The 25,594-nt window shown below is 41.8% G+C and overlaps 1 protein-coding gene across 1 annotated transcript; it reads right to left on the reverse strand.

Annotated features, from left to right (window-relative positions):
- LOC131879406 (uncharacterized) lies at nt 1-25,173 on the reverse strand (the record flags this gene model as incomplete). The annotated part of the gene is given in 7 exon segments (XM_059225720.1): nt 1-1,380; nt 4,058-4,419; nt 4,754-4,965; nt 5,590-5,928; nt 17,368-17,939; nt 23,196-23,963; nt 24,666-25,173. Coding segments are annotated over 6 exon segments (2,955 nt in total). The 5' UTR covers nt 23,452-23,963; nt 24,666-25,173.
- Nucleotides 25,174-25,594: the final 421 nt, after the last annotated feature.

Below are 25,594 nucleotides of genomic sequence, written 5' to 3' on the forward strand. Positions count from 1 at the left end.
CCAGAATATAATACACTATTGTATCAACTGCCTTGGGTTGACGTGGAAGCCGGCTCTGGCGCCAAACCCGTCTTGCTTGCAAGCGCCAAATCGCTTTCCCTGACGGAACTCCAACACTTCTAAGGAGGCACTTTCTTTTTAACTCGTCAACTGAGGTCGTCAAGAATCATATGATTCGCTCCGGCCCAACCTGCATCTTGGCCATGTTCCCGTTAAGAAGGTTCGCATTGCCCAACTCCACCTTAAGGGCGCGGGAATTCAGAGCACATTGTTGGTGATGGTTGGGATGCCCCAGAACCGTCAAAGATAAATCCCGCCCATTGCCCAAATGGTTCATGAGATTGAGGGGCAGCATCTCCTGATTGCCGAGACTCGAGTTGTGGTTCATGATGGCACTCGAGGCAGGAGAATCGTAAGCTGAAGAGTCACTTATGACCGGCAGCTGGTGAGAGGCAAGACTTGGATAGGCTGGAGGGGGTGGGGGCGGGACGGGCAGGTGGTCATCTTGGGAACTAGGTTCACCCGCGAGTACCAGTTCATGTTGATTGCTGCTTGAACAACAATAGTGATGATGATGATGGTGGCAGCAACAGACTTGCTCTTCTTCGCCTTCTCCGTGGGGATGGCAGAGGCAATCGTTGTCCTCATCGTCTTCGGGATCGTTATCGCCCTCCTCATCTATGTCTTCCAAAGTGTTGGTCTGACAGTATTTTCTCAAGTAGTTGTGTCTTCGTCTCATCTTGGACGGCATGAGCACTGAGAACACGCCAAAGAAACAATGGAAGAGAATCTCAGCTCCAGAGATCAGCGAAAACCCCATGCAAAGGCCCAAAAGACCTCCCGAGTTGGCGATGTACGACGTTTTGGTGATTTTTTCATCCTTCTGGAATCGCTTCGCGTAAGGGTCCTTGATGAAGATGTTGAACATGACCAAGTTTTCGCGGGCATATTCCAAGATTGAACTTTCGATTGGACAGTAGGTGCTATTGCAATCAGGAATGGTGTGTCTCCGGATGTCCCAATTATTGTTATTGCAGAATTCAATGGTCTCCAAGGGCGAAAGCACACCACAAATGTTAGGATATTCTCTCTCCAAAGGCTTCCGTTTGGGTCCTCGACATTTCTCGACGAGATTTCGGGCAAGGATGCAGAACTCCTCGCGATAAATCAAGGTCTTGCGGTTTGGGTACGAGGATGTCGTGACAAACAGAGAATTGATCTGGTCCTCGCAGCTCGAGCGACATTTCACTTGCTTGCCCTTGTATTCCACGTGGTCAAATTGTCCCATGCGGTTCATTAGGTCGTTCATGCAAGTCAAGTTGGGACCAATGCAGACGTCGTAGTGCTCCATGGCGTGTTCTCCTCCCATGGTATGAAATCCTGCAAAATATTGTAGTAGTACGAATGAATTGAGCCACTTTGACGGTAAAACGAGCAAATGGGGTTGATGTCTGTTTCGGGTGGAAGTCTCTTGACCTCAGCAAGTTCATCATTTTGCAAAAGTAAACATTTAATTTTAGTGTGAACGAAGTGACTCCATATAATCATCTGCTTTATCTCGCAAACCTTCCCAACTTTGGAGAAATGAATATGAACGAATGGTGAAAACTGAAAAATGCTGACCTTTCGATAGCAAAAGCACTGGCCGACAATATTGGGATACCAAATTTGGCATTGAAGGCCATGTGCAATACCTGAATATACGAACACAAAAGCAGGCGATTTAAATTACTGCAAGAAATGGCCACGCATACCCTACCCACATCTAAGGCCAGGAGGAATGGCTTTTATGGTTATTGGGAGCATTGTGGTCAAAACTAAAAGACCTTCAGTAAGGGAATATGTTAAGTATACTCACAAGGTAATGGTTCGCTTCGCTCCGAAACCTTTTCCTAGCTTTGGTATTGGAAAGCTCGACATTTAATTCAAGCAAGATCAGGTACTTTGAAATATGCAATTAGTTGAGTCGAAATATTAATTAGTGTTGGTACGTGAAACCGTCTTTCTTTAAGCCTGATTTACCAAGGAACACCTTTCTTCAAGTCGAGTAACCTCGCTTGTATTGCAATTGGCTGAGATGCCAGAATGCTGACCTGGTCAAAAGAGGAATCTCGCTCACATTCACAGGCCTTGAGAAGTCATCTATTCAAAGTTGTTCCCCTATTCTATGAATAAAGACGCTGTAGCGAAGAGTCTGGCAGTCTTATGACGTACGAAAGCAGTACAGGTCTCTACGTGCATGGTTAATGAGGTCCAGTTGTCATTGCTTATGAAGAATTGACATGGCGTAAATCTTTGTAAAATTTACGTGTGTTTTTTGAAGAATGTTGAAACTTATAGCAGAATCAGGAACTTCCATGTATCTTCATGCTCCCAAAGGGCAACATAAGTTTTCCAGCATTCCATTTTTATCGGCTTCTATTTAGGTTGAAAAAGTTAACGCAGTACAATGGAATAGTTGGTCTAATAAAATGTGCTCAAGACAAAAGTGAAAAGATCAGATACTTTTGGGAAGACCATTTTGAGAGGCGTAATAGAGTACGAATAAGATAGATATTGGCAGGTCTTTACAATACATTGTTCTTCCGAAGTTGAACCACGAAGGGTGAAGAATGTTCATTTGGAACACTGTCCCAGAACTTGGATGATGACAGAATGAACAATTGGTGGGCGAGAGAGAAGAGCTCGCTTGACATCGAACGAAAAGCAATGAACCATGTATGAATGAGTGCTTAAAATGCAAATTGTGTCTCAAAACTATTTTCGCTTCTCTCGAAAAGTTGCCCTCTCGTGAAAGTTTGGCTCGGTGAAAATTGTTTCATTTGCCTCTTCACTCAAATATTGCACGAGAAAAGCGACCCCGTTTTGTGAACCAGGAACACGGGAAATGAAATGGGGAGTCGAAGAATAGGAATTGTTATTCATGACACGAACGCTGATACTGCAATTTTTGAAAACTTTAAACCTCATCGCATCCAATCGGCCAAAGTAGAAACACTTTTGTTATGAGATGCATATCAGATGTTCGCCCCAGCTGGCAAAGTGTTCCATCAGTTCTACTGGCCCCTTCAGCATGATGAGCAAAGTCCATTAAAGTCGGGTTTCTGAACTCCCCTGATTGAAAATGCATGCCTCTCAAAGCTTGTACTGTACAGCGACTCATTTGGGCAACAAGTATCGGGTGGATGACGTCCCTAATGGTTGATTTGCTTGTCCCAAAACGAGAGACAAATGGAAACAAATTTGCCATTGCGAGCAACCAGGAGACGGAAGAAGAGACCAAAGGGAGGGACCATTTCTCCCGATCAGACTTTTGCAATGGTCAAAAAAAGCCTCCAGGGTTGCCTTGGCGACGACTCTCGACTTGGAACTGGATCTTGGGCGTTGGATTTCAATTTTTGGTTGGCCTAAATCCACCGCATCCCTGATATGGTTCCTGTCGATGATGTAATGCTTGGATTAGAAAGTAACTGGGATCCTCTCAAATTTGGGACGAAATCCCCCCAGAGAGCCATCCCGGGCAATGTGCGCGTGTGCGTTTGGAACGAAAGGAGAACGTCGTGTGAGGAGGGCAATCTTAAATGTTCAAATGTGAATCGTAACTAGTGAGTCACATTCATAGAGTTGGGCCCAATTGAAAAATCTATCAGAGACACCTTATGAAGATGTGATGGGATAGATGGGCATTCTGGCTCGGGAATGTTTACCGTGCCCCAACTTTAGGGGAAGTTTGCTCGACAGAATGATAATATTCTTCTCCAGAACAGATAGAGCTCTAGGGGTATTTACTTGAACTCGCAGACAACCTAACTTCCCTAAAGCGATCTTAAGAGCATGGACAACCTGAGTTGCTTCATTTCACTAGATGCCACCCAACGACTATCTCGAGTGCTTGGTTGAAGAGAATGAAAATCAGACTTCAGCTTCTGTCTCCATCCACTCGGGACCTTTTTCGTGTCTCTTCCAAGTTTCAAGTGAAAGATCTTCCTTCTCTTGTCTCTTGGTGATGCTTTCTCGTATTCTCTCAAGGTACAAATCTACAGAATGGCCCTCTTACCCGGGAAACATTTGCATTGCTTCAGGATGTTTTCAAAGGCCGATTCAAAGAGACAGTTGCTCATCTCGTAACGATATCCATGATCTCGGGGCAAGTACTTGAGCGAGATCTCATCTTCAGAATAGCAATCGCGCTCAGCTGGAGTGAATCGTAGCATGGCGTTTTTGGATGTTTGAATCAGTGTCGGAGTGACAGCGATCTGGTTTTCCGTCCCGGGGGCAATATGAAACCCCGTCTGCCTCATGATGGGCATATCCAAATGATGAACCAATGCCACTTTCAGGCCTTCTGAGCCTTCGTCGTAGTAGCTGTAGCCCAAAGTCACGATCAATCTCAAAGCCGTAGGTTGTAGTAGAATTCCACTGGAAAGAACGAGTCAGGGAGAAACGTGTCAGTCAGTATGATGCATTCAAATATCGTGGGAGAGGGAGAAATATTTTCTTCCATAATTGAAAGCGGGAATCTTTTCCTTTTTAATTGAGGCTTAAGAAAGCAGGCCCCTAGGTCTTTGGGGCGGTGAAACACCACGTGTACGTTGATGTATCGGAAAAAGAGGCAAGTGTAACTGTCCATGTTATTCCCATAATTCATTCTTGATTGATTTGCTTTGGAAGGCAGCTTGATGGTAAGTATCGATCATGAACTAAATCAGATTCCAATAATTGGCTACAAGGTTGGACTACTTGGCCTCTGCACGATTGACCGGCCACTTCTCGCCTATTTGTCTTTCACTTAAAGTGATGGCCACTTCAGGTTATTGGANCCCAATGGGGATCACTTAAATTGTGCTCTTGCATGTGATCCAGGATCTCGGAGAAGTTGAGCTGAGGAGTGTACCAACAACAGATGCCGTAATCAGTCCCAAAGTCACGATCAATCTCAAAGCCGTAGGTTGTAGTAGAATTCCACTGGAAAGAACGAGTCAGGGAGAAACGTGTCAGTCAGTATGTTGCATTCAAAAATCGTGGGAGAGGGAGAAATATTTTCTTCCATAATTGACAGCGGGAATCTTTTCCTTTTTAATTGAGGCTTAAGAAAGCAGGCCCCTTGGTCTTTGGGGCGGTGAAACACCACGTGTACGTTGATGTATCGGAAAAAGAGGCAAGTGTAACTGTCCATGTTATTCCCATAATTCATTCTTGATTGATTTGCTTTGGAAGGCAGCTTGATGGTAAGTATCGATCATGAACTAAATCAGATTCCAATAATTGGCTACAAGGTTGGACTACTTGGCCTCTGCACGATTGACCGGCCACTTCTCGCCTATTTGTCTTTCACTTAAAGTGATGGCCACTTCAGGTTATTGGAGCTGAAAGCCTTGGATCAAAGTAAGGCCAAGAAACAAAGGAAAAGGCCAAAAGCAATCGCCTTAGAAAAGTTCTCTATATAAACACTCGCGAAACCCGAGAAACCCTTTCGTCTGACACGTTTCTTTTTGAACGGCGAAGCACATTTGGGTGAACAGTATACAGTATGTATCGTATATATATAGGTGGATATTATGTGTTTGGCACGAACGTGTTTCAACTTACCTTGCTGAGAATGAACATGTCCTTGCACTTTTGGTGTGTGACCCAATTGATGGATTGCTCAGCTTCTGTGGTCTCGTTCATTTTTTCGAGATACTCCTTGAGGATCTTCTCGTGGAGGGCAATCTTCTCTCCATCGTTTTTCTTGTGATAGAGGTTCTCAGAGTTGGACGATTTGCCTTCGATATAGTCGTAATAGATTTGTCGGATGAAGGTTTCATTATCATAGATCCCCAATTCTTGGAAGAACGACTTCCGGACTTGATTGATGTTGCAAACAACCACGGAAGGAAAGAAGACTTCGGTCAATGGAACGGTCATGGTGTCAACGGTGGTCACCACCTGGAACACAAGAACACGAGGATCGAAAACAAATGAGACACGGAAGAAGCGAAACGCACTCCTCCATAGACCGCATATACGTACACATACGTACGTCTATGAGGTTTAGGTTCTGAGCATGTGCATACGTTGAAGAAAATTGTCAGTGTTGTGGAAAATCTTTCATGAGATGCTCGAGGAGGATGTTGATGTACAATGAAGAGAATGTTTCTACTTGTTGATGCCCTTGATCGGAAAACACCAAGTGTGGGTGGTGGGTAGGAAAAAAGGATAATTGCCATTAAAATGTCTGGATTGATAATTGATCAGCAGATTGGTCGTGCTTTTGTGGTTGCACACATAAAGTGCCGGTCCAGAGCCCCGTGGTTTTTGCCTCAATGCACATTCCAATCATTCTTTCAGCCTGTCTAACCAACTTAATTTGATTGAAGATCGTTATTTGGTGATCGAAGAGGTGCAAAATGAAATCTTTTCTCGGACCAGGACCCTAGCAATTGAAAAGAGTATCTTTGGGAAAACCGTGCAATGACAGTGACACATTTACGTCGTGTCAAGATCGATATTGGACAACTAAGGCCCAATTCTTTACGTAAGACGTCTGCTCTTCCATTTCATTTCGTTTCCTTTTCAGTTGCATTAGGTTTACAATTTCAATGGACTCCCCTGGTGTTTTTAATGGTTGGGGATGACGTAAAATTGAGACTGAAAATTGAGGCTAAGATGAATCATTTCTCTTGTTGGTGCAATTTTGAGTCTGTTTCTTGTAATGTATTATTTTTTTCGTTATCAAATCATTAATGAGATACGTAGCTCCCTGGAACAGATCTCCGAAACATTTTTACAGCCTTATCTTGGAGAAAAGATGAAATCCCTCTTTTTGAGTTTATCCTCAACGGTAAAATTTCTTTGTGGCAGGAAAGGGATTTATTGACTAGCTTGCATTATTCTATTCACTCCACAACTAATAATACTAAATTTGATATCGAGTCATAGCGTTTGGAAATTCTACCAGAATGCCATTTACCGCACGCACATCTCGGGATTGACCCAATTCCAAAGATTTTTATACACCTTATGTCAAGAAAGGCTTCATTTTTCCTCTAATGCGTGTGAAGTCCGTCTATTGTTCGTACTAGAAATTTAAAAGCAAGATATCGACACATCGTCTCAAATCTCAAATCTCAAAGTTGACACCTCGATATTGGATTCCATTTCCAGGATGTTCATAAGAACTGTTTGGGTTGTTGTTTCTGACCAGAAGCTAAATGTTATAACTTCAAAAGCCAAGGCAATCTAGATCTGTGCATACTGCCCTGAAATAAATGCTCACGCAGCAATAATATCCAAGGTGAGTATTTCTCGCCACCTGATCTGGGATTCGGTGGATATCTCGAACGATAACGCTGAATGCGCCATTTGAGCACAAAGCCAATGGATTGGAAAGCCCTTCACCACATCTCACGGGCTGTTTTTACACTACATTTCACTGTTTCATGCAAGTGTTAACAAAATATTGACAAAAGCTAGTGTCAAAAGAACTCTCTGAGCAGAATATGGAACATAAAACCATTTTTTGGGTCAATGGCAAACTATGGTATTGGAGCCTATCTGTTGCCTCATAATAGTACTATAGTTTAAGTTTCAGTGCAAAAAATGCGAAAAAATATTAGCATGAAATTAAATGTTTTACTTGGGACATTGAAGTAACACCTACATGTTGATGTCAACACAAATTTTGGGAGGTCACTGGGACACTTTACAAAAGGGAAGAGGTACTAAAAAGGCAAGATATACATCTCAATATGAATCCAAACACTTTTCTAATGTTTCAAAAAGTCTATGGTAAAAAATGAAAATCCTAAAATATGAAAAATAAGTCGATAAACAACTTTATCTGGTAAAACAGATTTTTTATGCATTTTGAGGAGTAAAACTGTGACAGTTTAAAAAATGNCATTTCACTGTTTCATGCAAGTGTTAACAAAATATTGACAAAAGCTAGTGTCAAAAGAACTCTCTGAGCAGAATATGGAACATAAAACCATTTTTAGGGTCAGTGGCAAACTATGGCATAGGAGCCTATCTGTTGCCCCATAATAGTACTATAGTTTAAGTTTCAGTGCAAAAAATGCGAAAAAATATTAGCATGAAATTAAATGTTTTACTTGGGACATTGAAGTAGTAGCTGCATGTTGATGTCAGCACAAATTTTGGGAGGTCACTGGGACACTTTACAAAAGGGAAGAGGTACTAAGAAGGCAAGATATACATCTCAATATGAATCCAAACACTTTTCTAATGTTTCAAAAAGTCTATGGTAAAAATTGAAAATCCTAAAATATGAAAAATAAGTCGATAAACAACTTTTTCCGGTAAAACAGATTTTTTATGCATTTTGAGGAGTAAAACTGTGACAGTCTTAAAAATGCATTGCTACATGAACTATTCCTTTAATGGATAAAAGAACTGAAACTCTAATTTAATCCCTTAATAGAGAGCTATTAAGCCTCAAATGTACAAGCGAACTTTCAAAATTTGAAGATGACGTCATCTTCCTTTCCTCCTTCAATTTCCCATATTGGGACATATTGGGGTTTTAACGCTAAATGAAATATGGTTTACTTTCTGCACTTCAGAGAGCGCTTATGAGCAAGCCTCTACCAGATATAGGGCCTATAGGGCCGATTCCTTTTTATTGAATTTTAATGCGCTTGAGTTTTTTTGTAATTACATCAAAATCTTATGTATAATTAGTGACCCAGGTCAATCTGCCGTGTCTCTTCCCCATTTCGTTTGGGCTGTCTGACGTTAGAAGTAAAGGCCCCATATAGGAACACTGGTGCAAGCAACCAATTTTACGTATACCAATTTTGGTATTGCTCTTTTGGATTTCCTTGTTCCATTTCCATCCACGTATTAGTATGGTGAATAAGCTTTTCCATAATTGCGCCAATGTTCACACTTGTCTGAACATGTCTGCAAAAGTCAGTCAATCAAGCATGATGATCATTATCCCAATTTGATGTCAATCACGAACCCAAACATTTTTATTCCTCCAAATATCTTGTCATTTGCTTTTCGATGAATAGTGAAGACTGCATTTCTCCTTTTTGAGCATCATTCACAGGCATGTAGAATTTGGGAGCAAGTCTTCATAGGTAGACTTATCTTTACTTTCTTCAACAAGTCCTACTTGATCAAATTTCTATGCAACTCATGTCAACCTTCTTCATTGTTTGGGATTAATCTCATTTTCTGCTACTTTGTGGCTTCAAGCATTCCTAAAAGCGGTTAAGTGTCCACAAAAAGAGCAGGAAGTGTGGGAATATTTGAAAAAATAAACCGTACCGTATCAGAAATGATCTAATTTTGATCAAATGAAGCTTGGTAACCCTTCGATATTTTAGCTGCACAAACACGACTCAAATGATTCACCATGCTTGAGCTTAGTTCTCCACTTTTGAATGGTTCGAGGATGAAAACTGAAAGCATCCCCCACTTCCCAAGGCCTCTTGCCAGCCTTCACAAGGCCTATAGCTTGACTCTAGTGTCAAGACTGCACTCTAATGATATTTTTGGACATGCACTTTTCCCTTGTTTTATCTTCTGGCTGCCAAACTATCGGAGGGATACTAATCTCCTTCTGGCTGAAATTGGACTTTTTAATAGTGGCTTGGAATGAAAATTTTGCCACAATATCGCTAAGCAAATCTTCAGAAGGTACCCAAGATGGCCCTTGATTAATTTCCACCCTGTACAAGTCTATACATGATGCATATGGAGCTCTATACTATCTTTCTTGCCAACGTTTGCTAACAGGTTTTTTTTCTCCTAAGTGTGATTTGTCTCTTTCAACGGTTCCAAAGTGACAAAAAACAAGTGGAAGATGGGAAGTTCGACATCTCAACACGACCTTACTGAAATGCATCAAATTCTGACCAATTGTGCAAAATGATGCACCTTTCAAATTTGCCAAATGGGCCAAGCAAGTGTGTTCTTTTTAAAGAGACTTTTGGTGGCTAGGACTTTGCAGATCAATACTTTTCACTTGCAAGTACTGAATATAGAGCGTCATTCATTGCTATTCAAGAAGCACGCTTCATTTTGAGTGGCCTTCGATGTTGTTGCTGTTGTTAGAGGTGGTCACCAAAAAAAAGATGCCAAACAAAGGTGGGCAGTTTCGGTCCGGACGTAACCATGTACGTACAATACGTATCCAACATATGGCTGTGTAACATCAAGTTCACAATTGGTAGGCAGCTCACACCTCATCCTCTATTGAACAATGCTTACGGTTCAAAAACATGAACAAAAGACGAGGATCTCACTGGAAAACCAAAATGGAATCTTGACCGCGACATGAAATCGAGCAGAAAATGAAGTATTTGGTAGAGGTCGTCACCATGGCTGTCATATGACGAAAGAACATAAAATATATTTTTTCGTTCTGTCTTGCCTGGATACTGAGAAATTACTTGTTCTTCATTTTGTCCCGTTTTAATGCAGCATGTGTGCACAGGTTACAAGGTTTAAACTTACGTGATTCATCTTCCAACAACGGTTGGTCCGTAATATTGACCCCATATTTCAAAGGCTTCATCCCTCAATATAATGATGGCCAGCCAACCCAGCAAGGGCAGTTCAATCGAGTGGAACAATCAATTACCCGCTTCTATTGACGTCGTCTGATCAAGGTGGATTCGGTGCTTTTAATCTCCAGCCGTGCCAAGCGCATTTCTAGACTTTGTTCGTGATTCCGTTTATATGATTTATAAATAAGTAAATAGATAAATAGATGTTTTCATTTCGAGGAGTTAACTTCAATATTAGACATATCTGACATGTTGGTTGTCCATTCATGCCCGGCCCATTTTAGGCAAATGATACAATGCACATTTAAGCCTTGAAGAGGATAATTCAAAGTGTTCCCGATTCATAAATAAGCAAAATAATTTTATGGCTAGCCAGAGCTTCTCCTCTAAATTGCATCGCATGATTTTATTTCAACGGGCATGGAACAAATCTGATTTGAACTTGAAACCTCAGACAAAGAGAAAAGCAACAATGTTTTTCCACGATACTTTTTCATAATCAAAGTTGGGCTACCCTCTATAGTAAGAGCACTTTTCTGTAGAGGAGAGGAATTTGGTGGGTAAACAATTTGTAAGCTTGCCCAGACTCCAAACTACCTCAAAAGCAACGAATATCCATGGTTTCTTTCGACCACCAGCTCATGTTGGTGTAGAGACAATGACTACTAGAAGATAATGACACGAGCTTCAACTTTGGAACGTTGAAGCATGAAGACTTTCTCGGTGGGTCCTTATCTTGTTCATGATCACAGGAATAGTTTGTATGGAAGTGAAGTGGACCACGGGACCAGTTCTCTACTATGATTATGTTATGTGTCTGAGTGTACATATGTATGGATGTGTTTCATGGTCTGTCAGTCCGATTGTTTCATCTTTTGGCCTGGGGGCAGAGTAGACAAAGTTTGTAAGCTCTTTCTTTCTCTCTCTCTCTCATTGGGGCCAAGGTGGTTTTATCTACCACAATGTACGACAACGCAGTGCTTGGCATCACAGACTTGAAACACTTGAACCATTTTGTTTGGAGAGGCAGGAACTTGGGGGTGATTGGAGAGAGTCAGGTCTGTGGTTGATGTCAAATACTTTTGAGGCTGATGGACGGGTGAGCCAAAGTAAATCCCGCTTTTGAGAAGTCAAATAGGAGATGTGCCAAATTTGGATGAGTGCTATTCATTTCCATTGTATTGGTAAAACAGGGTAGGTTGTTTTGACTCGTTGGAAAGATGTGTTTAAAAGAAATTTGGTTTGGACTAAGCCCGTTGTATGACTAAACAGAAACCTAGGGAGATGACTTTTTGGGTGGAACCAGTGCTTTAATTTGGGTTCACTCACTCACTCACTCACTTCAAGGGAAATACGACCAAAGCCAAGTTTAAGAAGATGCGCTAGGGATTTTTGCTGTTAGTCCGAACAAAGAGAGTGGGAAAGATAGTAGCTCATCTTCTTCTCAAGGATGAAGCTGTATATGATGTACTATGTATTGTATGTGTTGCGTTTCAATCCAATCTACCAGAAGACGAGGGCAAAAACCACTGGAAACTGCGAGCCTCAGCGGCGTTCACATTTTTGTCTCCTCATGTTGTGCTCTTTTTGGAATTGGTTGTGGTTCCCTATGGGACGAAAGATATGAAAAGCGGAAAAAATTAAGTGCATTTTACTCGGCCTTGTTTCACTTGAAATATCACAGTTTCTTTGCCCCCTGAAAAAAAAAGACTGCATCCATTTTCCATGCGCGAGATTTTGTTTTTCAGGCTCGCTGGTCTCGATAATTCATTCACCGTGAGCACTAAATGATCTCGATAAAATGTGATTAAATCACTCGACGAGCTGGTTTTGGAGGCATTTACCCGCACCCAGGCTCTGATCCGGGATGGTGGTCTGTGCTCGTGTGATGAATCTTGATTCAATGCTTCAATGAAGAGGTTCTTTCCCCTCGGTTTTGTCTTCGATTTTCATTGGTTCGAGAAGAGAGCCCACAGAGCCCACTTTGATTTCGCGGTTACGCTACTAGATTTGGATCAAGGAAGAGTGCTTCCTTCGTGAATTGGGAAGACATTTGGGATGAAAGGGATCTCTCTTTTTCTCACCCACAGACTTATTAACTGAGAGCTTAAATGCACCACTCGGCACTGGCAAACTTGAGCCTCTTGTGTATGGTATGGCAACTGATTTCGAAATTCGCCAACTCGAAGCACTTCCCTTTGGGATATTGTATTTAGACTCCAGCTTGGCTCCCAAGTTCAAGTTCATGATGATCGAGACCTTTCCAATCATCCATATCTTGCTCCACCCACCCCTAGGGCTCTATGAAAAAAGGCTAACTTCGAACAGGCAGTGGAGGAGATGAAAACCAGGAAGAGCTTCTTGCTCAATACGATGAAAAGCTGAATGACTGACTGAACTCTCACTCCCTCCGTCTTTTTTTCTCATGCTAGGCTTTCACACTCCATTTGTGAGTTATTGTACGTCTCTATACACGTTGACAATCTCTCTATGCAAGCATGCTTTGGGATTGGGAGAATATCAAAGAAAGATCCCACCGGGCTTCCCTTCATACACACTATACCTATTTTCACCCTTGGGAGTGAATGCAATGGCATTGCTTGGGACGCACCGTTCTTCCCACTTTAGAAATCTACAAGCTTTACTTAGCCAGCGCTCCAGATTGTCTACTACGAATGCATCAAATACACAGCACAATCACAATGCATATACCGTATGTATGTGAGTGCTGCCGTGGAGCTTTCAGCTCGCCATTTCCTCTGGAAAAATGACTAACAGAAGAGAGTCGAAAAGTTGAGACAGCTTTACACTAGCCTCTTAACATAATTGGGAGAAACTGAAAATAAGCTATGCGCCTAATTGACCAAGATCATTTGTGGCTATCCTCAAACCTATTCCACATACGTGGTAGTTAACCTGAAATCTATGAAAACCGGCTGGATGATTTCTCAACTCCAGAGTCTTCTCATGGTGACCAAAGGGATTTCCAGTGAAAAAGACGTGTGATGGTGGGCACTAAATCATCATCAGTGTCTGGTCATTCGGCAACCCACTTCATCAACCCCAATCATTCTCGTTCATTTAGTAAGTAGCTCCTGTTACTCAGTATTTTGAGCCTTTCGAGCTAACTTGGTAGTTGGCTGGCATTGCCCTTATTACGTTGGCAACAAAATTAGAGGTGTCTAGAATGAAATAAGAATCATCTGGCGTACTATGTATTTCACTGTGGACAAGACAGGAATGTGGGCAAAGCATCCAACTCTCAAGTTGATGTGAGATCAAAAGTGCCACGCTTGGGACAAGCTAGCCTTGATGGTTTCTCCTTAACCGGGACATCAAGGTCTTACGTCATGGGTAGAAAAAAAGCCAACTGACCATCTCAATCTAATAGCAACCAAGACCAAGCAAACCACAAGTTAACCAATGAAAATGAAGGCGGGTTTTTGACAAGCTGTAGTTCACGAGAGTTTTCTTGTTCTTACTGCTTGGAAATTTAGTTTCCAAGGCAAAATAGTTTCCACATAAGGGATCCTTTTTAAAAATTAATACCACCTTGAGGTCTGCCTGACCTTTGAGTGAGTTAGAGCCAGAACCCGACGAGCCTAATGAAGGCCCTTTCCATTCATTCATGAAACGGTCTGCTCAGAGCTCAGTGTCTTGAACAAAGTGACGCTTGACTTCACAAATGAATGACTTGGCCAGAGGCGAAATCCCTTCCCTACTCAGATTTTGATACTTGGTTCAGGACCTTTCTTTGACATCATTTGACAGCAACATTAGATAAGGCTAGCAACCGTAGCGCATTGGTAGAGGGCCCGCTTTCCAGTATACTACTCTTGGTTCAATCCCTGCCTGGCCGAGTCCAATTCCCTTGTAGTATTTGAATTACAGGATGAGTGGTTACCTAAAGTGCTGGGCACTTAATGGGCAAAAAAATGGGCAAATCTGGGGTCATTATTGAGGTAAAAATTGATAATGGTTGTGATAATGGAAGAGCGGGAATATATCTTCATTGGGACACTCACCCTTAGATGGCAGGCCGATCGCGAGATGTGCCATTTGGCTCCGTAACGAAAAAAATAAGCGAACGAACAACATCAAGAGTAAGTTAAACATGTTTTTTTTCTGGACGGAAACATTAGTAACGAAATGGTTTCAGTCAAGTATTGTTTTGCTCTTTGTTGGTGGTTTTAGACACAACTCAGCACGGCCATGTGGAAAATAGATGATCGAAAACCTTCAGAGAGTAGCGAAGCAGCTCCAGACTTCAGCCTAGGGATTCAAGGCCAACAAGGAGCTTGAAAACACTTGCTGAAGTTTCGAGATTGGAAAGTTGGAGGAGGACCGAGTCAACAGAATTCTAGGACTAGCCAAAGTTTTTAATTGGAGACACCCAGAAGGATCCACCTGATGATTGTCAAACATTTGACTTCGCAAGACTACTACTTAACAGGTCGGAATTTTTCCAAAAAAGGATTCTAACTTTGTACTTGATGTAAAGAGAGATTGAATATGTCAGGGATTCTGAATCCTGTGTAAAGGCTAGAATTGACAACCTCATATTTAACCTGTAGGCTTCGGAATAATTAAGTGATGCTTCACAGGTTCAACGATTTTTTCTTTCCAACGGAGTCTTGAACTGAGGCGATTTCACGCTTCTGTTGGCTCCGTTAAAAATATTCAGCAAAAACTCGATTGGTTCTCCCTTTCGTTTGACAATCTTACAGACTTGATATGAATCAAAATGTCAAATTGAAAGGGATTGACACGACCATAGAAAAAAGAGGTCACCATTGGAAAAGTGTACTTTTGATATCAAACCCTGCAATAAGTCATGCATATCTTTTTTACTCAGATATAAGGAATAGTCCAACGCATAAACTTAACGACTTGGATCGGAATGGGAGATCATGAGTGCTTGTTCATGCAGTAAAGTGAACATTGAAGCTATTTTAGGATACAGTCGATCGAACGAATCGACCGTCTTGATACAAGTTCGCCAGCCATCTTATTTTGGTCTCCATCTAAGATCATGAGATCAGATTTGATTGCCAATGAAATGGAGAGAAAGGAAGGCATACATCAATCTCAAGCAACGTTGCAAAATTATATGGACCTCTTAGGCCTTTGTGTTTCCACAAGATTGAGATTCAAAAAATACTCCTACTTTGGAAAATTGGCAGATACTGCAATTGTCAAATTGGCCTTCTTCAGCTAGCGTTGTGTACTTTAACACGGTGTTCAAAAGGCCCTATCAAGTTTCCAGAGAAATTCCCAAACACAAATTGGCATTTTTCTACCTCAAGAAGTCATAGAGAACAACTTTAATTTTATTGTTTTATGCAATTCTAGTCCACATAAAAAACTTACATACCTAAAAACATTATAAAAACTAAGATTTTCAAAAACCTACTCAATGTAAATTAGAAGCACACTTAGTTAGCTCTTGAGTGTAATTTACGATATCATCTATTTCACCGCTACTTAGTTACATCGGATTTAGTGGTCCAAATTTCATCGTTTTTAGCCCCAAAATGCCCCGGTTATATGTTAATTCAATTTCCCAAAGATATAATATCGATTTTCACTATCGCAAAAATTAAAGATTATTTTTCCATTTCTTGCATAATTTCAAATAAACTTAAAACCTTGTACAGCCATATCTAAAACCCTCAAAAAAGCAGATTTTTCAAAATTGATTTTTAAAAGCGTCCAAGGTACATTTCGTTGAGTGGTCACTGAAAATTTCACAAATATCAATGAAACCTTAAAGAAGCTATTTTCAATCAGTTTCAACAAAGTCTTCAAGTAACGACAAAATCTAAAACATTGTTTGTTGTATGTATTGTCTTCAGAATTCAAGTGAATGCATAACTAAGTGTACACATGATGATTGCAAAACACATTTTCAAAGATTACACTTTTAGTTTGTTTTAAGTGACATTATATAGTATTTTTAGCTATTGTGAGACTATGTAAGAAGAGGAAAAATATTCTTTTGTATTTGTGATATTGAAAATCGATATTAATTCTTTGGGAAATTGAATTAACATATAACCGGGGCATTTTGGGGCTAAAAACGATGAAATTTGGACCACTAAATCCGATGTAACTAAGTAGCGGTGAAATAGATGATATCGTAAATTAGATTCAAGAGCTAACTAAATGTGCTCCCAACTTACATTGAGTAGGTTTTTGAAAATTTTAGTTTTTATAATGTTTTTAGGTATGTAAGTTTTTTATGTGGACTAGAATTTCATAAATCAATAAAATCAAAATTGTTTCCATGATTTTCTGAGGGAGAAAAATGCCAAGATGTGCTTGGGAATTTCCATCAAAACTCTAAAGGGTATTTTTACCACAGTGTCAAGACAACGTTCAAGAATGAATACAAGATTTTCTTGCCTCTAAAGCGATGTGCTATTGTATGTGTGTAGGTGTTAATAGATGAAATCTTTTGACAATCATCCGACAAGTTTTTGTTACGGCGGTCCAAAAGTTAGCCAAAACACAAGAGCAGTAACTCTAAATCTATCAGAAATGATTTAAGTGTCGAACTGATACATGCCATGTCAAGCCATGTCAAGAAGATCTAATAACATTTTTCATTCCTTTCCTGTCCTTGCTTTCAAGCCATTTATTAAGTGGATTCACAGTATTTAAGATCCTGGATTCAAGCATTTCACAAAGTGAACTTTGCCTTTTAAGGGGAATTGAAACGGAAGGTAGTGTACTCGTACAAACCAAAACCATTTATTTCAAGTGTGACCGGGGAACGGGTGTCCCTCTGGTCCACGTTGTGACAGTAATCGTGGAGAGGTAATAAATCCCGAAAGTGCTCGCTTACCGTGGCGTCCATAAAGTCCATCGTGTTATTGTAGAGGAAGAACGAGGCAGTGGCCATTGAAAGGCTCACAATCATGGCCCAAAACACGTGTTTTGCACTTGAACTGTGTTTCTGCGCGATGTATTGCCAACCGTGAAGACTCGTCTGGTTACAGAACGTCCGGAAGTTCTCGATCGTTTGGGACATGCAAAATGGGCGGGGGCGTTTCCGTTGCTTCCTCTTGCGCTTCTTCTTCTTCTTCTGATTCCTCGAGGAGCTCGATCGACTTCGCTTGCCTCGACGCTCCGTGGACATGGAGGCGTGCCTGATTGACGGGTCTTCGGGTCTCGTATTTCCATAGACGGGACAAGACAAGGTGCGTCCGGCCTCAATTGAACTAGGGGCGGAGTTGCCCAACACCGCCCAAGATTCATTGGCACAACTCCGGTTATTGGGCATCATGGTCAGAACATGACTCCCCAAGGGCAGTGGAACCGTTTGAGACGACACATTGGGACCGTGTTCCAAAACCGTGACGGACTTTTCCCCGTCAATGGACCATGGCTTAGTCTTGGTCACCATACGATGTTTGCCTGAAAAGAAGAAAGAGAGGAGGATAGTATATCCGGGTCAGAGAGCCACTTCCGCTACGATTTGAGGCCAAGGGCCACTGCTGAGATGGCAGGGTCTCCAAGGGATCAAAAGTGTTTTCTCAATCCAACTTTGGGAGACTCAACATGTCCAATCTAAAGGTCCCCATGCGGAGCGACACTCAAGAGCCCTACTAATTCCTTAGAAACCAATGTCTGCCAAACAGAAGGGGGCCTTTTTAAACATCCGCTCGAACTAAAAGATGTGTTTTGAGGAAGCCACAACATGATGTTGCAAATTGTTCGATAATGAGAACCACACCGAGCTTCGCTTCTACACCCTTGATCTCAATAACAAGACAACTACCATGTGTACCTTGTACGTACGGACTCGTAGATCACGGCTGGGGTTCTGAAGCCTTAAACCAGTGATAGGCAGAATCACTAGGGATTCTCGTTCAAATTGAGACTCTTACGGAAATTATAGCATGTATCTTGAAGCGACAGAGGGATCCATCTCTTTGGTCTGCCGTTGCCTTTGTATCAAACCTAGATCAGAAGTGAGAGCCGTGTTTTTTTTGTATTCCCTATAGACGAACAACTCCTGACGTTCAAGAATGGAGCACAGACACGAAGCGAACCATACAAAGCAACGTTTAGAGAAACCAACCAGCCATTGTCAAGACTTGAAAATTGTCTATCAAGTGTTTTTGGAATCTTCAAGGACGGATATATATGGAACAGCTGATTACCGTGCAGGAATACTCATGTGCATATAGTGCATGTAGGTTTCCTTATTTCATCCCTCTAATGGCTTGGAAAATAAAACAGTTGGGGCATTCTAAATATCTTACGTTGTCAATCAATAAGGTGGCTTCAAGTTAATTGGGCTTTTCGGAATCAATAAGGTGGCTTCAAGTTAATCGGGCTTTTCGGATAGTGTTATCGCAATTGGAAGCCAAGGCTTCAAAATGAATGCTCCTGGTGCTTTTCCTAGCATACATGTATGAAAATCTGCAATATTTTGCTTCTAATGATAAACAAAAATAACGTTGAAGGGTTTCAAATTGACAGGAGCCCTTGCTTTACTGATAGTTACGCATAGCAACGCATTCGATCGTTCTGAGTCGAACTCATGGTAGGACTTACTTTAGTTCTTTTTCTTGCAGTAGATGTTAAGTTAACGGTTTGAAAGATCTTGTGATTGAATTGCAGATCATGCTGGCTGGCTCCATGAAATCAAAGAGCAAGATATTTTAAAGAGCTTCATTCCAAAATCGGATATCGGTTTTATTCTGGTTGAATTGAACTCAGTTTTCTTGATCCTCGTACATTCCAAACCTAGAGTACAGTTGTGATATCCGACTTTTATTACTTATCCCCGATCCATTCATTCTCTTTGTTATGTTTTGCTTTTTTTGCACGAACATAATACAACAAGGATTTTGAGCTGATACTAAAGGACTCATCAGTCATGCAAGTTGCATCTTGGGCCCTTTTTCGAGTAACTGCATCCTTGGCGCTTTTATCTGATTCAAAGTACTAATAAAATCGCCCGGTTTTACAATGAACACACCCTCGGCTTCTCCATTCTCGTAGCTATTCAAACCCACCATCATCATCGTTTCCAAGATAAATCTCATTCGTGGCTCAGAAATCTGCTTCTCAACGATTTTTCCCTAATATAGCCCCTTGAAATGTTCCTCCGTCTTGGCACACTTCTGGACCCAATATTGATTACCGTGCACTCGAAACTCAAGTAGGATATGACTTGCCGGATGTGAATACTTCCTAAGCACAATGGTGAGTCCAAGGGGTCATGTCTATCCATCCGTCCATCCGTCCGTTCGTTGGTGTGCGTCTGTACTTACGGGTAGATACTACACGTACGTACGTTCCATACGTTCCATACGTAATATACATATTCGATGGCCAGGGTTTTCCCTCCATTCTGCATCGGGCCGAATCAACGTTATCTGTCTGAATGGATTACAAGCATTACAAAGACGTCATGCAGAGGTCAAAGCGGACCTTGCTTCTTTTACGTACTGTACGTATATACTGTATAGGGTAGAAACTGTGCGGCAATCAGGCAGCTCTTTTTTCTCAGTCATCACTGATTTATGGAAGTGCATCCTAACATGTATGGGCTTGAGAGAAGGACTTCAAGGAACATTTCATTGGGTGTTTCCACCCCGAATTCAAGACTTAGAATGTGCGCAGCCGACCCTTGAAATTAGGTGACTATATACATGCAACTGAAGTCTGTAGTGGAGATGCTCCACATGCATCTAAGAGTTTGCATTTCCTTGAGACAACGCCAAAAAACAAACAGAGAAGGAAGAAAATGCTTGCATCCGATCTCCAAAGAAATGCCCTCCTGACGAGGTAATACGTCGGGTTTGTGACCCCTTCATAACCTGCAAAGGACGGCCATAAAAATTCTATGTGACAATATCATCCTCACCTTTTTCCAGTTATCATTGACAAACTTTAATGAAAAAAGTCTTTTTTCATCTTTTCAATATTTGAGACTCACATGAACGTTTTGTGGCATTGAATTGAACAGATTCTGTATATCAAGTAATGGCGTATCAGAAAAATATAGTCCATACCCAATCATGGACTTTCATATCAAACCATTACTTTGTAGGAACACGAGCTTGCCTCGGGCTTTCATTTTCATTTTTGGATTTGGAATAAACTTGAGAGAGTTCTCAGTTTCCGTCCTCCTCGAGACATATTTGCCCTTTCCCATTGCGTTATGAGTTCAGGCTCGTGAGGTTAATGAGCCATGATGGTTTAACATTAACCACATCAAAAGCCAACTATTTACATCATCATTCAGTGATCTGTATATTTCCTTGTTCCGGGAGCGGAACTTGAATTTGGATTGGAGATCTTGGGCACAATCAAGCGGACTTGTTTGAGATCAACAAAAGGAAAGGATGTGTGGAACAGTTCCTGGGTCAGTATGTTGTGCCTTCTCATGGGTGAAGGACAATGAGACCTTTCGTGTACCGAGTGCTTGAGTGCCTTCCACAAACACTGGTGGAACCACCACTTTTTCGGAGTTGTTAACAACCCTACAGTAGGTATTAACAATTAACACTATCATTATCGAGTTTTCCCCAGAGCTGAGGCCCACCACTCTACCTAAATGGACTTGCCCATGACAATGCAAGTGTCAGCATGGAGTTTGGATCATTTACGGATTTCACAGTGCTTCTAGACATGAGGCCGGAGTGCAATTCTATTCGCCCTTAAATCTACTCCGAGCAAAGGTAGCAAAGCGCCACAGTTTCAAAAGTATTAACATCCATTAAAGAAATATATCTAGGTATGTATGTGGAGCTTCCCCATCCGAATGCCGGACAAACCCTCAGGTGTTTAAGGCTCTTGAGCGCGTAATGAGACAATCGGAATAAATACAACAGATAAATTGCTCTGCGGTGTAAGAACTACTTATTCGTTGGACTTAATGGCCAGCGAGCATTGAAAGATCCAGAAATCTGCCCAAATTTCCGGTCGTCTGCCCCTTGAGCGCACTCGGTCGTTGAACAAAGATTTCCCCTTCCCAGTATGTACTGTATTTCCTATTAAAAAAAGCTGCTTCTCCCGCATTACCATGTACGTATACAAACAAAGGCTCTGGCCACGTTGCTTAAGTGATCCATTACGGAACAACGTCCTCATTAGCATTTCAGGAAGGGCTTTCGAACAAACTCGTTTTCATTTGGTCACTGATGTCGGCAGTAAATGATCAACGCGGGTACGTACTAAACTGCATTAGGTCGGAAATGTCTAGGTTTAAAATTGTGGCCTTTGATGTTCTACCAGTCTGATTCCATAAAAGACCTCGAACTCCTCAGCATCCGCCAATTTCTCATTGCTTTGAACTCGCAATTTGTTCCCAAGAAACATATGGGTTCCCACTTTTTGGGCACTCAAATAAGAATGCAAGGCGCTGACTAAGTGAAAAAATGACTATTTCAAGTGGGTGATGGTAATCTTTTTTATCCAGATTCCACAAAGATCTGTCTTGAACCGAAACACTCCCGCTAATAAGAATTTACATTTCAGAGCTTCACTTTCCATATGATAATATGCAAAAGAGCTCGTGATCCTCAGACTGACTGGGCCAAGAGGCAACGAGAACGAGGAAGGGGACCTCAATTTGAGTTATTTCGGTGTTTCGAAACGGAAAGCATTTTCCGGGAGCGGGAAGAAGAGCTAAAGTATTTATTCTAAATAAAGGGTTGGGAGTGGGCTAGCTTCCAAAAAACGAGACGAGACCGCTTGGCCTCGAGCTCCAGTTGCACTAGAAAATGCATTCATTGAGAACCATCGGAAAAGCTTCATCCTTGGATAGACTGGGTAATGCTCCTTGCTGATAACTTTCATCCACCGCTTAAATTGTCATGGGAGTAACGGTTTCTTAAGAAAAAGTTGGCACACCTTAGGAATGATCATCTTTTTTCCACATGTTGAAGGTTGGACATATTTGCTACCAAGTGTCATAAAGTAGCACCCCCCCTCTTCCTCTCCGGAGTATAAGACGATTGAAACGAATGAGCCCAATTTCTCAGACAAGTTCTGTGCAAAAGGCACAAAAACCCTATCACCTTCCAATTGCAAGTAGAAAAAAACTAAAGACACCATTGATGTCATCCGTTCATTGTTTTAGAAATAATGGATACCCTCCATGAAAATATTCTGGTTGGGTTGTACGGGGGTTGCTAGGTAGAAAGCATTCACGGGAGAGTCATTTCAAGTTTAGGGAAACCCTATGGCATTCTGTTTTAGACAAAAGCCTTGAACTTCCAGAGAAGTTTCCATCATGGATATCTTCGAATGACAACAGGTTCACCACGAGAGGAAATATCCTGGATGAAGATCATCACCGCGAGTAGCTCTTTGCCCTATCTATCTTTGTCCAATGAGATGCGTTTCAAGCCACCACAATCAGACGGATATGATGGGATTCCAACTTTTTCCTCCTTATTTAAAGAAGATGAATTCAATCCAGGATTGATGGAGAAAATATGTGGTCCAACGTACCCTACTGATGCAAAGGCAATTTACCAGCAGATTGTTTCTTTTGCATGAGGTTTTCAAAAATGAGGCATAAGTAAAGGACATCCGATGTATCCTTGGATGACTCAACAAATTGATCAGATCCCTTGTGATCGCTTGATTTTAGACCTCAAACCAAGACGATCAGGCTCAAATCATACGGGACACGTATGTTGTTGTTACCTGGCGAATCTCGAAGAGAATGATGCACGTGATGGGATTGTCCGTTTCTTGAGCAATTAAAGTCCACGTTACGATCTTGAAAGTCCTCACTGTCACTGAGATCTAGGCTCCTTTCCTCACGACGAACATACTCTTCATTACCTTGGGCTTCACTCGGCTCGTTCGAGCCGGATTCATCACTATTATTATACAAAAATGAATGCTTGGGACACCGAAGATGGCTATTGCTATGGTTGTTATAGTCCTCAGCGTCCATCTTTCGACGCCCACAGTGTATTACTGCGGCGACCAGTCTCCACCACTCACTTTAGCATCAAGAGGGCCTTGATTAAGTTAAGACCGCCGTGGTCTAATCTCCTGATCCGAAGGCCGCCGAAGGTTCAATGGAGTGGAGAACCTGGTATATTCCGCGTGCCTCCTGAAGAAGCCGATGCATACCTTCAGTGCTGAGCTTAATCACACACACCTGGTATTTCTTCCATTAGGATTGAAAGCGGAGGGTCTTGGCTCGAAGACTGTCCGAAATAAGGTGTCCAGACATTTGTGCAGATTTTAAGTGACAGCAACTGGAACACTAGCTGTCACTTCATTGGGGTCTTGGAGTGAAACAACTTGATCAGATGGAAAAGGGAGCACAACGATGCCTGGGGATGCTCCTTTTGAAGTTGACAGAGACGATCCTATGACTGAGATTTGCACAAAATGTTCACCTATTGGTAGAAGGTAAACCCAATGGCACGCCCTCTATAGTGCAGATGCCGGAGTGTGCTATAAGGAAGAGTGAGATATGGGTGATAAGTGCTTTCGAGATTGAGAGTTTGAAAGCGATGGAGGGCCTTAGCTTGGAGTAATTGAACGAGCTTTTTCGTTGTGCTCCTATTGAATTGTAAATTGAATTGGCAAAGAATTGGGATTGTACCTCCCTCAGTCCCGGGGGAACTTTACAATAAGCAATACAAAAAGTTTTACTCGCGCAATGGAATCGTCAATAACTTTTGGGTTGGTCCAAGGATATATTGTCCGTAAATTGTAGGCCTGAGCCACAATGCACGAGCTTAACGCACTGATTCGTGGACACATGAGCCATTGGATTTACCTGGCATTTATTATTGGAATAAATCCATTGAGCCAAGATCACTAAATGTAGCACTTAAAAGCACAATCCACGCCTACTGTTATGACAGTTTTCGCATTTGAAATGTTTCGACCCATTTTTTTTAGACAATTTCGATGATAATGCCAGGGCTAAAAGGCCTACCGAGGCATCACTTTTATTTCTTGGTTTCCAAGGTTTTTGGAGAGATAGATTGGAAAACGGTTTTTTTACCAATCAAAAGGAGCCATATAAATTTGCGATTGCATTGAAAATCTTGTTCATTTCCATTAGTTTGACAGAGCTAGTTAGCGTGGCGGGTGATCCTTAGCTTCAAAATGTCACGAAATGGTCCATTGTTGAGTAAAGATACTTACTGGGTTCAGAATTGACAGATATCTGGGGCGTGGTCATCATATTTTGAGCGAGGCTTCTTTTGACGTCGATATTCAAATCACTCTCACACACGTTTTTTCCGTCTTATGGCCGAAACCACTCCATAATGAGGCAATTACTCGAAGCTCGATGCAACAGCCTCTCCTAAACACCACTAATTGGTCTTGAGGGGTCTTGGAAGTCGTGGAAGTAAATCTCTTCCACCTTACTGACTTGCCTCGCACTAGTATGTAGCACGTATTGCTCTCCACAGAGGAGCCATGGATGGATAAACTAGATGAAGGAGAAGTGCCAGAATATTTGAGGCTCTGGTTTAGTTCTACACCTAATACGCTGGCTCCTTCAACTATCCGATTAGTCCGTGTATCGTCGACGACGTCGGAGTCGAGCTTCTGAAGCAAGGCTGACGGGGAGTCTTCGCAGTCTTCGCACCCCGCCATTCCATCCAATAAGTCTCCACTCAAAAAAGAGCGACCAGCTTTTGAGGCCTCAAACCTCGCATGAAGGTCGCACAGCCTCGAGGACCGAGAAGACCTGAGACTGAACCGTTCATACGTGTACAGTAGTGCATACATTCAGTAGGAGCGAGAGGATGTCCGCTCGATCCCAGCATCCACTGTCACTTCGTAGTTTTAGGCCTTACGTTTGAAGTATTACCCCAGTCACAGGATAGGAGTGTTCTACGTATAGTATGTCCGCTATGTAAGCTAGTTAGATAGCTAGCTAGCTAGCTAGCTAGCTACTACGCGTGTGTACGTAGATACAGTATATTTAGGAAAGAAGAGAAACTAGGGACTGGACCCTATGAGGCCTTCGCTTCCCATCGCCTACTATTCTGGGTTTACGTACTGTATGTAGCGATGAAGTTAAGTTCATATCAAGTATTGGAATAATGGGCGCCTCTCGCTTC

The sequence above is a fragment of the Tigriopus californicus genome, chromosome 4 (genome assembly GCF_007210705.1).
Source record: "Tigriopus californicus strain San Diego chromosome 4, Tcal_SD_v2.1, whole genome shotgun sequence".
In the NCBI taxonomy this organism is placed as follows: Eukaryota; Metazoa; Arthropoda; class Copepoda; order Harpacticoida; family Harpacticidae; genus Tigriopus; species Tigriopus californicus.